This window comes from Mauremys reevesii, linkage group 19 (assembly GCF_016161935.1).
Source record: "Mauremys reevesii isolate NIE-2019 linkage group 19, ASM1616193v1, whole genome shotgun sequence".
NCBI classification, from domain to species: domain Eukaryota; kingdom Metazoa; phylum Chordata; order Testudines; family Geoemydidae; genus Mauremys; species Mauremys reevesii.
Window position 1 is genome coordinate 20942213 of NC_052641.1, and position 16601 is coordinate 20958813.

Consider the following 16601-nt stretch of genomic DNA (forward strand, 5'->3'; position numbering starts at 1 on the left):
CAACCCCCTGCTCAAAGCAGGACCAATCCCAATTAAAGTCCCTTTTACAAAGGTCCGTCCATTGGCATCCACTTCTTTCCAGATCTTCCACTCATTTCAGACCACGCCCCCAGTCTAGGGATGGCTGTGGCTAGACTCCCCAGAAGCTGAGCATGGAAGACAGGGGAAGATCACGCCACGAGTGCCTTGTTCTGTACCCTCCCCCTGAAGCTCTGGGATGGGCCACTGTCGGAGACAGGATCCTGGACACGATGGACCATGGACTGTCCCCACATGGCAGCTCTTATATTCTCATGTACTCCACCGAGCACTCCCGCCACTCAGTCCTACGGGGGGCAGCACACTCTGGCCTGAAGAGAGCATGGGACTGAAGTCAGTGAGACTCCTTGTGAGCTTAAAGTCAGTCACTTGCTTCCAGGCTTTGCTGGATCAAGTTCACAACACTCAGCACCATTCAGGATCAATCCCTGTGACAGGACTCAGCAACAGAGCTGCATGGAGGTGCCAGGGGCCATATGCTGGTAAGCATCTTTTATTTGCTGTATGAAACAAATTGACTTTTCTTCACTTGCAGGAATATTTCCCTTGTGTGCCTACTGAAGAGTGTGTGTTTCAGTTCAGTGAGCTCAGTGATGAGCGAGAGCTGGGAGACTTTCATGTGCATTAGAGATGAGATTCAAGCTGCAGAATTCAGATCCATGTTTTTAATATTCTGATATTCAGTGCGTGCTTGGATCTGGGATTTGTTTGGACCATAAAAAAAAGACACAGGCCATTGCAAAATTCAGTCCAGGTTTGAATTTCCAATGCCCACAGTAAAGCTGTGTCGGGAGTGATCTGAACAGAGCAGCTGCTGCAGAGTGAGAGGGAATGAGAAAGGAGACTGCCATTGATTTCAAGGAGTGTTTGATTGGGCCTTAAACTTTAAATCCATTACTTGGAGGGCTCTTACCTTGTAGCTGAGATAGATGAGAAGCATGGTCTCTAGGAAGCTGATTAAAGCTACGCTAACCTGAAAAAAATATAAAAGAATATAATTGCCTTGGGTTTCATTTGAAGCATCATCAAAGAGGTCTGAGGCTATCCAGCCACTCCAATGATCTCGCTCACTGAGCATTCCCACCTGGTTTACAAACAAATATGGAAGTTGCCAACCACGGAGGGTGTGAAGGACCTTTACTGAACCCCAGGACAACATGGGAGTGGCACAGATTGGGGATCACAATGGGAAATCCTCCATTTCCACATCACACGTCTGTTGTCAAACTTCAAAGAGATGTCAGTCTGCTCTATACAGGTCTTGTATCAGTGCAGCTATGCTGGTTGGGGGGAGGGGGGATTATTTTGATTTAACAAATAATAAATAGGCTGATACAGTCCCTAGTGTGGGGCAATTATTAAGGTGCCTTATACTGCTATAGCTTATTCTCTTTATACCCATAGAACTGCATCCACACTAGGGGGCCTGTGCTGTTTTAACCGTACTGGTATAGATAAAGCAGTGCCACTTCGGGGTTAGACAAATCCTTGGGCTAAAATCCTGGCCCCACTGATGATAAGAGGAGTTTTACTATCGAGTTTAATGGAGATGAGATTTTACCTTTTTAAAAAAATTCATCACAGGGAAATTTTTCACCAATAAAATAACTCAGAGTAAAAACGGCCAAACACGTTGGACCCATAACACCTTCCCTTCCCCCACCCAAGAACATCTAAAGATCAGAGATAAAAAGACTGGGGCGGTACTGGGGGATGAACCTTCTTGGAGGTCCTTGATCCCCTGAACCTTATTTGGCTCCACTGTAGACCCACATTATCCCAGGCTCTATTGAACCAGGAGAGCAGAGCTGTGCAAAACTCAGTTTTATCTTCACAAACATTTGCTTAAACAGGCTGTTATCTGTTCCATCGGCATTTGTAAGTTTCACCTAGGGTCATCTTGCTGTTCACAGCAGAAAAACACAATCTATTTCCACTCATCAGGGAAATCTGTGTCCTCTATTTATCAGTCTTCAAGGATTTGTTCCAGGAAGAAAGATGCACAGAGAAACACTGATGACACAGAACAAACCTTGCACAAAATAAATACTGTATGCCTTTTGTGTGATGGATTTTGTGTGACAATGCCTCTGGTTCAGTCACTTACCTGTATTGCCCATAATGGCATTTTTCTATCCACCCATAAGATTGGAGCCCTAAAAAGAAAATTCAAAATGGTCCTAAATTGGAATCTGTTTTAAACAAACCGTTCAATGTTTCACCCAACAGGTGTGATGTCAACATTTACTGATCTATGTCTTTATCAAATTCATTATTATTATTATTATTCAAAAATGCAAAGTCTGCATCCAGATCTGAATTTCCTCAAAGTTATGGGTCTTTAAGCCTAGAGCTTGGTTCAGGCCCAGCTAATTCTGTGTCATTCCCTTTTGCAAAACTTCAGTAATAAAACTGTAAACCTGGTGAGACTCACTGCTAGAAATCCCAAACTTAGGCCAGATACATGAACATGGGATGAGTTTTTGGTGAACCTGAACCAATGGATGGATTCAGGTGAAAACCATCTAGGACTAAGCAGTTTGGGAGTGAATTCAGGTTTTGAATGAGTTGAATAATTCCAGCAAATCTCGGAGACTCAGGGTGCAAAGGGATTCAAACTGGAGAAGGTTGCAGAATCCTCAACAACTGTAAGTCTTGACATTCACAAAGCTCCAGAACTGAATCTCTGGTGAACTACAATTAGGCTCAGCCACCTAAAACCCTACATGCTCCAGTGGGAGACACTGACAGGATCCATTAGCTGGAACCAGTAACTGTTCTCACTCCAGGACAACTTTCTCCATTAGACTTGTTAAGCAGAAACTAGACAGAATTTGAACCGCAAACCTGCGTATGAAACCGCTCACAGGCGACGTGCTAGTTCTGACCCTAGACAACGCAAACCCGCTTGAGGTGAAATTCATTTCCCATGCACATCCAGGCCTACCCCAGCAAGCAAGTGCGATCGTGCTGAATTGTATGAGAGTTTTGTTAAACAGATTACTGAGAATACCCTCTGCATGGAGAATTACCCATTTCCAAAAGCGGAACAGTGGATGCTTTTCTAACTGTGCATCTCAATCCCTTTGTTACTGAGATTCATATTCTCTCTCTTCCTTTGACAGCTGCATCACTATGGACAACCAGTGGCTACAGGCAGCCACAAGCATCAGAAATTCATATTACTGGGCTCCCCAAAAACTGGTTAGAGAGGAGCAGGATTTAAGTGCTATTAGCAACTTACCAGTTTATTTCTGTAGACGACTGGTTGAAGGTTGAGTAATTCTGCTTTTCGCATTCCCAGCTAAGACAAGAGAAACACAAACCAAGAGGGAGACAATCAGTAAGATCCAACAGACCAGCCCAAGGGGCCAGTGAGAGAGAAAAAATAATCCAGGTTGGAGCCTGCCTCTTAACTTCATGAAAGCGAAAAGGAGAAAGAGCCTGGAAGCTGCAGAAACCAACTGGGTTGTCGGTGCTAGCTGTGCTATCAGCGGACATATGCAGCACGGTCTAGTAATAATAATAATACCCAGCAATTAGAGTGGTTTTAATCCAGGGGGCCAGAGCCCATTGACTTCACTGAGAGTTGCAGACACTCTGCACCTATAAAGACCAGCCCCCAGGTGTGACTAACGCAGGCAGTTTTGCTGCATCGCTCTGGCAGGCTAAAATCAATCAATCAATCAATAAAAGCCAACTAACCGCGCTTGTCCTAGAGAGATTTTTTTTACCTGCAGTTGTTAAAAGCTTAACCACTAATTCAAATTCTGACCAGTGGCACTAAAACTGACCCTCTGCTCTCTGCTTTCCAGAGCAGTTAACCAAGAGCCAAGTTCAAGGGCTGCCACGATGCTAATGAGTGGAAACGGGAATGAATGCGAGTGGTTAACCATTCTGCTTGGCACAATGCAGAGTGACGACACTGCACAACCCGGAAACACAAGCGTGGGAGCCAGGTAGCATGGCTCTTCACAATTAAGCATCCCGGACAGATGGGTTGGGTGGGGAAAGCAGAAGACTGTAAAGCAACAATGCATGTTTCAGATGGTACCAAATTGCTTTGCACAAGTCTGGAAAGGTAAAGTTGCCAAATGGGGAAAGGACTCTGGTCTTGATGCTCAAAGTGAGCTACTGACTTACCAAGAGGAACGTCGGTCCAGTAGTTCAGTCACTAGCCCATGGGAGACTGCTCTGCCACAGATTTCTTGTGTGACCTTGGGCAACTCACTGTGCCTCAGTTCCCCATCTCTACAATGGGGACAATAGCACCGCCCTACATGACAGGGATAGTGTGAGGCTAAATATACTGAAGACTGAGAGGTGCTTAGATACTACAGGAGAGAGGGTACATAACATAGAAAGACCATTGGAAAGCACTTGAAACAAATTTCTCCTGGGGCAAGTCCCATCTAAACCTTGGGCTTTCCCGCATAAAAGTGTCAATGGCTAAAGTACATTACAAATGTACTTTCTGTTGTTGGAAGCCCGAGTCTAGCAGAAGCTAGGCTCATTAATCCGCTAGGCCTTTCATTACTATTGGACCATCACCTTGTATTTGTAAAATGTTAAACACGCCAAGCTAGATGCCATAAGGTGCAAGACACCTATGAACCTGCCTGATTAAGTAGGTTATTTCTGAGGCTGTTGTTCCTTCCATTATTCTAACGGGGACTTAAAAGACCAGCTAAAAATTTAAAGTACAAGGTTGGGTGGAATAACATTCAAAACTGAAGTCTGAGATAAGTGTGTGTAAGGTGCATTTCTTGGATTTGAAGTGCATTGAACTAAGCCTATTTGACTTAGTTAAAAGTTCTCAGGGAAACTGAAATGTCTCCTGGAAATGTATTGATTTTGACTCAGCTGTCATTGGGAAGGCAAGCAAGAGTAGAATAGAACTCACCTAGCATATGACAGACTGAGCTTGAAGACTCTCCTCTACCTGATTCAGCATAGGAATATGAACCTGGGTCTTTCAATAGCCCAGATGAGTTCTCCAATCACAGGCGAGAGTTTTTCATGGTTTTTTATGTTTTCTTATGAAATATTTCAAAAGGTCTCGTGTTTGTTCCAACGAGAAATGAAAACAAATGTCAAAACCACTTTTTTTTTGAAAAATGGAATATTGTTCTCCAGCCAGCCCTAGAAAATACCTCCCATATGCCATTGTCTAGCAACACCATAGTAATGAATCTAGTATCAATATCCTCCTGTGACATGTTCGCATCACTGAATATAAAAGCCCTTCATCTCAAACTATGCCATGGGCTGAGTTCTGGAAACAAACATTGATTCATCTGTAAAGCAACAACATCTAGAGAAACATCTAATCAAGCCAGCATCTGTGTGACACCACCCTCTACATCCAGCTGGTCACACCTCATCCAAAACCAGTCACCACCTGCCTTGCATCACAGCTTTTTGGGACATTCCTCCCCATGCCCAGAGAAGTCTAACACCAATATTTTCAGCCAAGCTACATTTCAATGATGTATTCTGATGGCCTCTGAAATTTACTCTGCGGTAGAGCCTCAGCTGACATAAATTGTCATAGGTCCACCAATGTCAGTGACGCTACTACAGGTAACACAAGCTGAGGTGTTGCCCCTCTATATACAAAGCTCTTTAAACGTCTTGCTGTTGCAGAGGACAGATGTGTCTTTCAGCAAGAATTCAGTGTTGTTATCCAGTGGAATGCATCCTAAAAGGTCAGAAGAATTTTAAAGGGTCAACGACTCTTATAACAATTTATTTTATAAATAATACAGTAGATGGGTCCAAACTGACTAGGCAAGAATGAAAGAGACTTTTGGGTCTTCACTGAAATTCACCCCTGTACGTTTTAGGGCATCCTTAGAAACCTCTGAGGAGGGGAAGTGAGTGAGTGGCAGGTTGATTTCCCCTCTGGGCTCATGTTATCTCTGTTATCATAATTATGCTGAGGAATGTCATGAGATAAAAATTTTCAGAAGTGCCTAACTCTCACTGATGCTTAAATCCCATTGAAAGTTAATGGGACTTTGGGGCCCAAGTCACAGAAGTATTTTTTTAAATTTTACCCAGGGTGACTAAGGGAGCGATGAGCAAATCATTAACACGGACATGGAAACAAATCACAGACCTGCTCTCCACTGCCACTGATCCAAAATAAGCTGGCAGAGCAAGGAGGAGATGGGAGTACCAATCACTGTTCCCCATGATGGCTGTTATCACTGTAAAAAGCTGCCTCTGAATGAATAAACAGAGGAGATTGCAACAGAGCCCAAGCTATTGAACTTGCATTTCTAGGGCAAACCAGCTGCTCCCCAGAACAACTAGCCAAGCAGACAGCAGTGAAAGGCGCTCACAGAGTATTGAGGCTAAGACTTCATCACACGCTATTACCGTGGAAGGACGCAGCCATGCTGACCAGCATTTATTGCACACGTACTGCACCGCACCCATCAAGGCTGAAGACTCTCTCCGGACTGAATAGGAGTTTTGCTGAAAGCAGTCAGGGAAATCGAATGCAAGAATTCAGCCTCTTTCATTGAGCTTTGCTATGTTAAGTCCCACCCCAGTTAATATACACTGGCTGTTTCACTCTCCATGCCAATGGAGGCCTAAAGGTGTGAAGATACCCTCAGATAATGCAAATATATCTGACAATAAAATGCCTCTTTTAAAATCACATTTTGGCATGGACAAACAGAAGGAACTGTATCCACCTAGAAAGAGTGAGAGCATCTTAAAAGACCAGGTTCTCTATCTGGCTGGGTTTTCACAGGCAAGAGAAGCTGGAATTCATTTTACTCAGAGACATGTGGAGACATTCTCCTTCTTCCAAGAGTCAATTGATTTGCCAGCTTCCTAAGAGAACTGGCCTGATATCAACATCCCCCAGCAACCCAGATGGTGAAATACTGTCAAAAATAAGAGGCATGGTCCAAACATAGGATGTGAATCCAGGAACTTCAGAGTTCTAGTTCTGACTCCGACACGGACTCTGGTCCCTTCACTTTCTGCCTACTCACCTCCTTCCCTGGGATTGTGAGGGATAGGACAGAAGATGGAAAATTTCTGTATCAGTGCTAAGTGTCAGATGTTTCTCCTTTCCCTGCCTTCACACCTAGATAAGTAGCCTGCAGCCTTGGCAAATGGAAGAATCAAAATGCTAATTGACTTGCATTCTGTGCTGGGAGAAATTATATATAGATAAGAGGCAAAAAAAAGGACACCCGCAAATAAGACACATTTTCAAATACTGAGCAAAGCTGACATATCTAATCATACGTCAGTTCAGCTCTTGAAATGACAACACTGGTCTCCTCCCAAAAGACGTAAACAGGATTTAGGGTAGGTGCCTTCAAGGATGTCAACAGATAGAAAAGGTTTGCAGGCTACACTAAAGACTTGAGCATCTGTCCCATGTCTGAAGGCAATTTGAACTATGAGTCTGCAGCAAGGTGGTAGAGTAATTTTTAAAGCTTTTAAAAAATGTAATTTTAAAAAAGTCAAAAGCTTTTGTCAGGTCAATGAAAGTCAGGTACAGGTTAGAGTTCTGTTCCTGGCATTTCTCCTAAAGTTGATGAGCTGCAAACACCATGTCTATGGTCCCGTGTCTTTTCCTGAAGCCACACACTCTCAGGTAAGAGCCCTCGGTCAATATGTTGCACAAGGCAATTCAACAGAATTCTGGTGAGAATTTTGCCAGCTACTGATAACAAGGAGATACCCCGACAGTTGTTGCAGGATTATCTGTTGCCTTTCCTCTTGTACAAGTGGACAATGGATGCATCCTTGTACTCCTGGGGTATAGTTCCTTGAGACCACATTGATTGAAAAAATTCAGTAAGTTTCAGAGCCACATGCAAGCCTCTGGACTTGTCGACTTCTGCTGGTATTGCATCTGCTCCAGGTGCTTTACCATTTGACAGCAGGTCAATCGCTTTCGCAGTTTCAGTCAGCGTTGGGGGATCAGCAAGAGAGATTTTGATATCAATCTGCTGCAGTCGATCAATTGCCTCCTCATTATTAGATGATTGTTGATTGGGGATGTTGTTAAAGTGTTCTGCCCACCTTTGCAGTATCTTTTCTTTGTCAGTGAGCAGTGTGGTGCCATCAGCACGCAGTACTGGAGATGTACAACTCAAATGAGACACATTTCAACTTTTTGATTACATTTACCAAAAAATGTTGCTGTTTTTCAGCCAGCTTGTAGGGCAATTTCCAGTTTTGAAACTCAGACAAAATTTTTCCCCAGAGCATTTGGAAAACTTTCTGTGAAAATGTTTCTACATTTCTCTACCAGCTTTATTTTCCAGTGCGTTGTACTGGGCTAGTGAATATACAGACTATTATATCATAGAGTTTCAAACAATGAGGCACGACAAGACCACTTGGGGCATGCACCCTTCATCTTTGCTGTAGTACTAACAAAATTTTCACTAGTACGTCTTCTATTAACCATCTGCAAGGATGGTGACTTGACAGCTAATTGATAAAGTGACACAGTACACAGGTATCCATAGACACACACAAGAGCTATTTCCCACTGCACAGAGCTCTGTTTGAGACAGTTCTTTATCTCTGGTTGTAAAGCTCATAGCTTTATTTTTCATCTCAGTGCATCACCGACATTTTGGCAGTTCTGATACGATGATGAAGAGATGATTTTTTCAAACTACATCAGAAGCGTCTGAATGGATTTCAGACAGAACTTCTAGGGGCTCTGGGAAATCAACAGTGTTTCTGAGACTCGGTTTGAAATGTTGGCTTACTAAAAAGCCCCCTTGGGATGCACAATGGCAGCTCTATTGCGAAATACATTTAGACTAATCATTCTGTGTTGGTTCAGTTAGACTAACATGTGGAAACAGATCATCTTATGGACTGGGGTCCCAATGCCCAGCCTGACCCTCCAACACAACCTCCACCGGCCCCTTCTAGCCCTTCTGCTTTCCCCATGGCATTCTCTGGGACCCATCACCGGCAAGGGTAGTTTAAGGATCACAAATGTACACTAAAAAATATGCCACAACTTCTAAGAGTTTCAGCGATCCCACAAGAGGCCTAAACAAAATACCCTGCTTTGTTCCCTCCGCAGCTTATGCTAATAATAATAACGCATGCATTTAGAGCAGAAGAACTCAGCCAGATTTACAGCGCCCGCCACTGCTGTAAGTAGATGAATAAATAAGATGGAACAAACTCTGGGAGGTAGGAGGGGCAGATATAGACTGGTGGATTGTCATTAGTTTTGGTTTTAGGAATTCTCAGTTCTATCAGACAAATTTGTTAAACCAACTGATTAAAAATGAAGAAAAAACAGCAGGAAGAATTAGCAATTTTTTGAAATAATGTTTACAATAGGCAGGGAAAAGACAAAAGGTGATAATATCACTCCTCACATATCACTTCTCATTGAATTGTTGTGGGACCCAATCAAGGTGGAGGAACATGAAATGTTCCCGTTTATGTCCACTACTGCCCTCTAGTGGACAAAAATTGACCTGCTTATATGTATGACCAGCTGGTTCCCTTTGATCAACAAGCTAGCAAAGCTTGAAGGCCTGTGATTCTGGAGCAGGGCATGAGTTCAGGTTTCCCCATGCCACAGGGGTGCAGTTAGCTAGTGATCGTGTCCTGTTTCCAGCAATATCACTGTACCTCAAATTTAAGTTATCATTCAAGTGTCCAAATGGAAAGGGGTGAAATAAGTTATTGGATAAGAGGAATAGCAAACTCAGAAGCGAACACACAACAGGGCTGGAGAAGCAGCACTCTTTTTGCTTTGGTAAAATGAAAAGAAGCAAGAGAAGATGCACTGCTACTGCTCGCAGAAATCTCCTCACCTCTGGATAGAAACCACTCCTTAAAGGGGAAAGTTGGTTCTCTATGTATTATTCCCCATTGCAGCAACTACTGAGACTCAGCACTACAGTGAGGAGGAAAGAACATGAGATCCCTTTATCTGGGACTGGACTATGGTGGAACTTCTGAGGGTATCGTCACACCCACAGATGCTTAATTGCTAGTAAGCTCTAAACATTAAGAAGCGCTGTCTGGAGACCAATAACACTGAAAGATGCTTAGAGACAATCATGATGGGAGCCTAATAAATACCCGATGATGGATTAGACAGACAGATAAAATCCACCTTACTGCATCTAATAGAGACTCACCATCCTATTCCCTCTGCTGGATTGTCAAGCAGAACACGTACAATATAGAGAAGACAGGTGAGAAGCTTCAAGGAGAAGTTGAATAGCCGTATCCTTAGGCCTGCAATAGAAAAGACAACAGGGTAAGAGGCTAAAAAGAAAAAAACATCCTCCTCCGATTGTCTGAAAGAACAGTACTGCAGGGCTTCTGATATATGATAGACACACAAAAAGATGCATACTCATCCAGAGCAAAAGAGGAGGGTCATAAGAAAGTTGGAATTGCTGAATCAGACCAGCACAGCACCTAATGCAATATCCTGTCACTCACAGTGGTACCTGATGCTTCAGAGAAAGACACAAGAAACCCTCCCACTAGGCAGATATGGATAACCTGCCATCAGGGAAAATTCTCTCATGACTCCCATTAGTTAGAGGCTGATATTCCCCCTGAAGCAAGAGGTTTTGCGACCACAATCAACTGCAAATGATAGGAACATAACTAGCTAAGGAACTTATATGGCCCCCATTACCACAGTTTCTTTACCACCTCAGAATCTTAACTGGTTTCTGTATTTATCCCCACAACATCTCTATGAGGCAGGGAATTGCTATTATCCCCATAGTACAAGTGGGGAACATGCACAGAGAGACTAGGGTCCAGATTCACAACGATATTCAGACACCTAACTCCAATTTATTTCAGTGGGAGTAGGGCACCTTGATACCTTTGAGGATCTCCACCTCACAGAGCCGAACCCATGCCTACTGAGTCCCAAACTAGCTTCTCACCACCAGACCCTCCTTCCTGTAATGTGCTGGATCTTCTGCCTGCGTCAGTGGCATAGTTCCACATTCTGGCCCTAGATGTCTGAATGGACTTCTACGTTCTGTCGTTTGCAACCACAGTTGATTGTGCCAGGAATTGGTGATGGACACAAAATTAGAGGCCATTGGATATCATTTGTCCCAAAGTCTTTAGAAAACATGCTGCCCATAATGGGGAGAGGGAGAAAAATACAGCAGGGGTCCCGTTAATGTCACTGCATTCTTGGAACATCTGTTTCAGTAGTATTTAAACACCTATTATCCTTTAAGCATGAGAATGAACGAACACAGTAATTTATGCTGCTTATTATAGCATGCGTGGTAGGATGGGTAATGACTGCTTTTCTGGCTATTCGTACAGCTTGCCGGAGACCGGGAATGCTGTACGAACTTTGCTTGAGGCTTGTATGGTGCACTCCACATCCTACACAGCTTCAAATAACTAGAAGGCCAACATAACTAAAAAGAGTCGGCTCTTTGCAAACCCCCTTCTCCCCAGGATGGAAGAGAGGGATGTGGGCTGTTGAGGTTTTTAACCCCAGAATCAGTGAGCATCCATTTAATAAGACTCGTACAACCAAGCTGGGGTCCAGTCTTTGCTCATCACATGCTCAGTGGTTTATAGGAGGAGGAACAGAACATTCAGATCGCCACTTTATCCACTCCCTCCTCTTCACAGCCAGTTTATCAGGCTATTATTCAAATTACAAGTGAGAAATTCAGCATGTTTCCATTAAAACCCTCCTCTCCTGGGCACCGCCTCTCATGCCACACACCAGCTATTTAACAAGTATACGACCCACAGAGAACAAAAGAAAATGTGAAATTATAAATTAGGTCCTAGATTCCCTGCAGGCAGCTAATGCCTTCCCTCAGACAGAAAATAAAAGCCCCATTCTTCCAGTGGAATTAATCTGAGGAGTCAAAGAAAATAGGGGATATTTTTGAGACAGACAAGAGGAATCCATGGGCTGAAATGTTTAGACGGGAGGGAGAAGTAGCAGCCTGGAGGTTCCTGTCCCTAGACAAGAAAATTCAGGAGGTGGAGTCATGTAGAGTTCCACCACTGTTGGAAGTTCAATCAGGGTGCCCCAGCCCTATAAACATGCCACTGTTTTTAACAAAAATAAATCCAGCTTCATGCTATATTGTATAATGATTTACAGCAGGTCAGTTCATTCTCATCCCACAAGAAGGCGCCCATTGCCAGAGCTTCCCAGGAGCAATCAATTATTTTATCTTTGTCACTCACAATCCCATCTGGGAGACTTTCTGAGGCCTCACTGGTGATTGGTAAGCAGCAGACATAATTGTTCTTCTGTTCTGATGGAAGTGTCCAGGGCACATTCATTAATGTTTGTGCCAAGTTTAATGAAGGGTGAAAGAGGGCATATGACTCTCGTGAGGGTATGTCTAGACAGCCATCACTGGGTGTCATGGCAGCTCAAGCAGACGTACCTGAGCTAGCTTTAATCTAGCTAACAAGAGCAATGAAGCTGCAGCAGTCCGGCCTGTACCTACCCAAAACTCTGGGTAATGACTTGTAGGGTTAGCCCGCGCTGCATCTCATGCTGTTACCGCTTCACTCTTCCAGTACCTGCCCTAGCCACAGTAAAGCTAGTTCAGGTAGGTGGCATGATCTGCCCACTTAAACACTATTCTGAGGGTTTAAATAGGATTTAATTAGTGCACATACCTTGTGCTGGTCTCTCTGCACAGGGGTGAATTTCACCCACACAGAACAGAACCTCATTGAGACAACCTAACATTTGCAGAGCTTCTCTTTGTAACATGGCATTGAAGACAACACACCCACAATGTTAAACCGGGAATCAGGGATGTCCTAACACATACTCTCTGACATATACAAGCATTTATAGCTTAAGGGGAGGGGGAATACGTGGAAAATCGCTTTCTATTAACATGGGAATCCTTGCAGAAAAGTCACTGAAAGACACAGGAGCCCTGAACTGGATAATAACTTGTAGATGTACACAGCTATTAGAAACGAGAGCCCCATAATAGCTTTAAAGGGTGCAAATGTATTACAAGTTCATAATGAGTTTGTCAAAGATCCCCTCGGCAAATGCATTTCAGAGTACTGTAACCTGGCAGTGTCATATATACAGGATATTGATTTGTGGTTATCATCATGAGTGAATATTAAGTGACATAATTATGAGGTTCTTGCACACCTGGCTGCCCACATCACCCTCTTCATCTCTGTTATATTATATCTATGAGTGGTTATTACTCACAGTAACTAATTATCAATTAGTTTCCCATTCTGCTGCCTCTGACCGACATAAAATCCTCAGCTTTAATAAGAATGGGACAGACATGGTTATCCTAAACAACTGGAGCAACCAGTTAATTACAAATAGTAAACAGACAGATGGCTGACCCATGGCTGACCCTAGGAGAGTATAACCATCTACGAGATAGTGCCACGGAACTTACGTACCAGCTTCCATGAATATTGTGCCTGCTGACATTAAGACACAAGTATCAGAGAGGTAGCCGTGTTAGTCTGGATCTGTAAAAGCAGCAAAGAGTCCTGTGGCACCTTATAGACTAACAGACGTATTGGAGTATGAGCTTTCATGGGTGAATACAAAAATGAGTGCATCTGACTTGGATACAACCCAGCATCACTGAGTGCACATGTCCCTCGATTCACACATACATGTATGTTTCACCCCAATCAGAAGATTGCTCCCATGGTACACATGACTGTGCCACCTTGATGGCACAACCATCAGCTGTTGCACTGCCCTGCATGCCGATTGGGTATACGATCAGCAATGCAGAGAATAAACCTGCTTTGCGTCTTGTCCTGCACCACTGCCACCCCCTGCAATATTCACTGTCACTGGAACTTGCCCTGCTGCCAGATCTGATATCCCAGTAACGAATGCCTTAGTCCTGGCTCTCTGGCTAAGCTGTGGGCATCATAGAATAGCGGCTCCCTACTTTTGGGGTAGACAAGCTTTCGAGCTACACAGAGCTCTTCCTCAGGTCTGGGAAAGGTATTTAGAGCGTCATGGCTAAATACGAGATCGAACAGACAGAATATCTGCTAACTACTTATGCTAAACTAAGGGACCATTCACGGTGAAGTGCACCATTAACACCCCTGTAGTCATAGGACAAATGGGGGGGGAGGGGGTTAGTGGGTTACAGATTGTTGTAATAAGCTGTAAATCCAGTGTCTTTAAGACCATGATTTTTATTGTCTAGCAGATTTATGAATTTAAGCTCCCAGGCTTGTCTTTTGAAAGTGTTGTGCAGGTTTCCTTTGAGGATGAAGATTGATAGGTCAGATAGGGAGCGACTGCTTTGTGAAAAGTGCTCACCCACAGCTGATAGGGTGCTTTTATCATTTTCCTGTGTGAGTTCATTCGGGAGCGCAATGATTGTCTGGTTTCACTCACAGAGTTGTCATTGGGGCGTTTAGTGCATTGGATGAGGTATGCCATATGTTGTGATAGGCATGTGTAGGACCCATGGATCTTGAAAGGTTTGTTATGGGGGGTGTTGCTCATTGTAGCAGTGGAGATATATCTGCAGGTTTTGCATCTGTTGTTCTGGCAGGGTAAGGTGCCGCTTTGAATTGGTGCCCTGGTCTGGGGGGAGGGATAGGTGAGTGTTCTAAGCATTGGCTTGCTAAACCCAGGGTTGAGAGTTCAATCCTGGAGGGAGAGGAGGGTTCGGGGCAAAAATCTGCCTGGGGATTGGTCCTGCTTTGAGCAGCGGGTTAGATTAGATGACCTCATGAGTTCCCTTCCAACCTTGATATTCTATGATTCTATGGGGAGTTCACTTCTGATGATAAGATTGGAGAGGCTGGGGGGTTGTTCTGATCAGGTAAATGGAAGAGCTTGAAAGCTGTGTAACTCAAAAACATCTCTCTCTCAACAACAGAAATTGGTCCAGTAAAAGATATTACCTTGTCCCTAATATCCTGGGACTGACATGGCTACAACAATACTGCATACTACAGGGGTAGTCATTTCACTTGTAAATCTAGAGGCACTGAGCACCACCCTTGTAAATTGCAGCCAGGTGTTGTAATAGTGAACAGGCTATAAATGCCTGTGATGCTGACAATAGAAATATAAGATGCAGCTTTCCTATCCTCCCTGTGGAATCACGTTTTCCTAAAGAAAGGAAACCCACTCCCACACCAGTCTGCTTTCACAGATGAAACTCATTAACCCAGCTCCGTCTAAGGCTAACATGCAAAAAGATAGTCCTTGGTGCTGGGAAACGGCACTTTGAAAAATCAACATCAGGAGACAGAACCCTTAAGGCAGCAGTGCCAAGGGCACAGTGCTGAACTGTTGCAACCACAAGATGGCACTTGCTTCCCATCCTAGGACTGATGGAGCCTTGTCAATGAGAGGAGCAATTTATTGCTCAAGTTAATAAGTATGCAAAAAAAATATTATCCTGCACATTGTTATCCCTCAGCTCCATACAAATATTGCTCAAACAGATTTGCTGTGGCTAACAGACCTGAGAGAGAGAGAGATTGATTCTGTCTATTTTGTAGCCAGTTAGATTTTTCATTGTTTCCCCTCATTCTTTTCATTACAGACAACCTGGTTATTATTGTAATTACCTGGAAAATAAAACTGTCATGGAGTGTCTTGGTACAAACACTTACTTGATCTTTGGTTTTTGATGAAGAACAGCTTGAGACGTTCTTTAAAGGTGTTTTCATTTACGTAGAACTCAACCTGTACCCTGTGAGCAGAAAAGAAAGAGAACTGAATTAACTGGGGCTGTAGTTAGTAAAGGTTTCAACTCAAAATCTTCCCACCTCTAAATATGTCCCATCCCACCAAGTGCTGTTTCTATATTTCTCACCCACCTTTTCCCACACTGCATCCTGTGAACGAGATTTAAATAAGAAACCATTAGAATGCTGCACAGAGCAGTAACCAGATGTTACTCTGGGGCCCGATCCCAAGCCGGATTCTGGCCAATTTGTGCTGTTCCTAAAGCACAAAAGGGCTGGAAAGCAGCCAAAACTCTTACGCCCACACTGACAGCCGAGAAATAGACGATGTGCCTGGGTGTTGCAAAGTCTGGCCTGGGGCTACTCTGAACTATGCTGGCCCCAGGATTGGGAAGCCGCAGATGGCCCTCCTGCACCAATCAGCTACTGGGAATGAGACCTCACAGTGACAAAATGCAGCCATGAAAATTACCCACATGCACATACTTTAAAAAGCCATAGCAACGCATTAACCTGTATCATCCCAGACAGACTACTGCCTCTTAAACAAGTTGTGTGGCTAACCCGATCACGCTGCTCCATCATGCCCTGCAGGACAACAGATTCTAGCACCTCTAAGCTAGGAGGCAAAGCAAATTCCCAAATGACCAAGTTCTCCAGCGAGAATGCCCTGACTCCAGCCCCCCAAGCTAGAGTGGCTCAGCGAGAGAGAGCCCCAGCTGACCTGCGATGGCAGCACATGGGAAGAAAGGAAGATCTTCAGCAGGTCAGGATCAAACCGGGAAGATCCACGTTAATACCGAGCATGGTACCTAGAAGCTGTTGCATTCAGAAAATTGGTGGGACCA

The 16601-nt window shown here is 43.9% G+C and overlaps 1 protein-coding gene across 3 annotated transcripts in view; it reads right to left on the minus strand.

Annotated features, from left to right (window-relative positions):
- The window catches only part of KCNT1 (potassium sodium-activated channel subfamily T member 1), a 165121-nt gene that overhangs the window by 62543 nt on the left and 85977 nt on the right, over window positions 1–16601 (minus strand). For all 3 annotated transcript variants that reach the window (XM_039506903.1, XM_039506904.1, XM_039506905.1), the window contains 5 exons: window positions 15679–15758; window positions 10203–10302; window positions 3284–3343; window positions 2147–2195; window positions 953–1012 (listed from right to left, as the gene is read on the minus strand). In XM_039506903.1, coding sequence (XP_039362837.1) covers window positions 953–1012; window positions 2147–2195; window positions 3284–3343; window positions 10203–10302; window positions 15679–15758 — 349 coding nt within the window. The remainder of the gene's footprint in view (window positions 1–952; window positions 1013–2146; window positions 2196–3283; window positions 3344–10202; window positions 10303–15678; window positions 15759–16601) is intronic.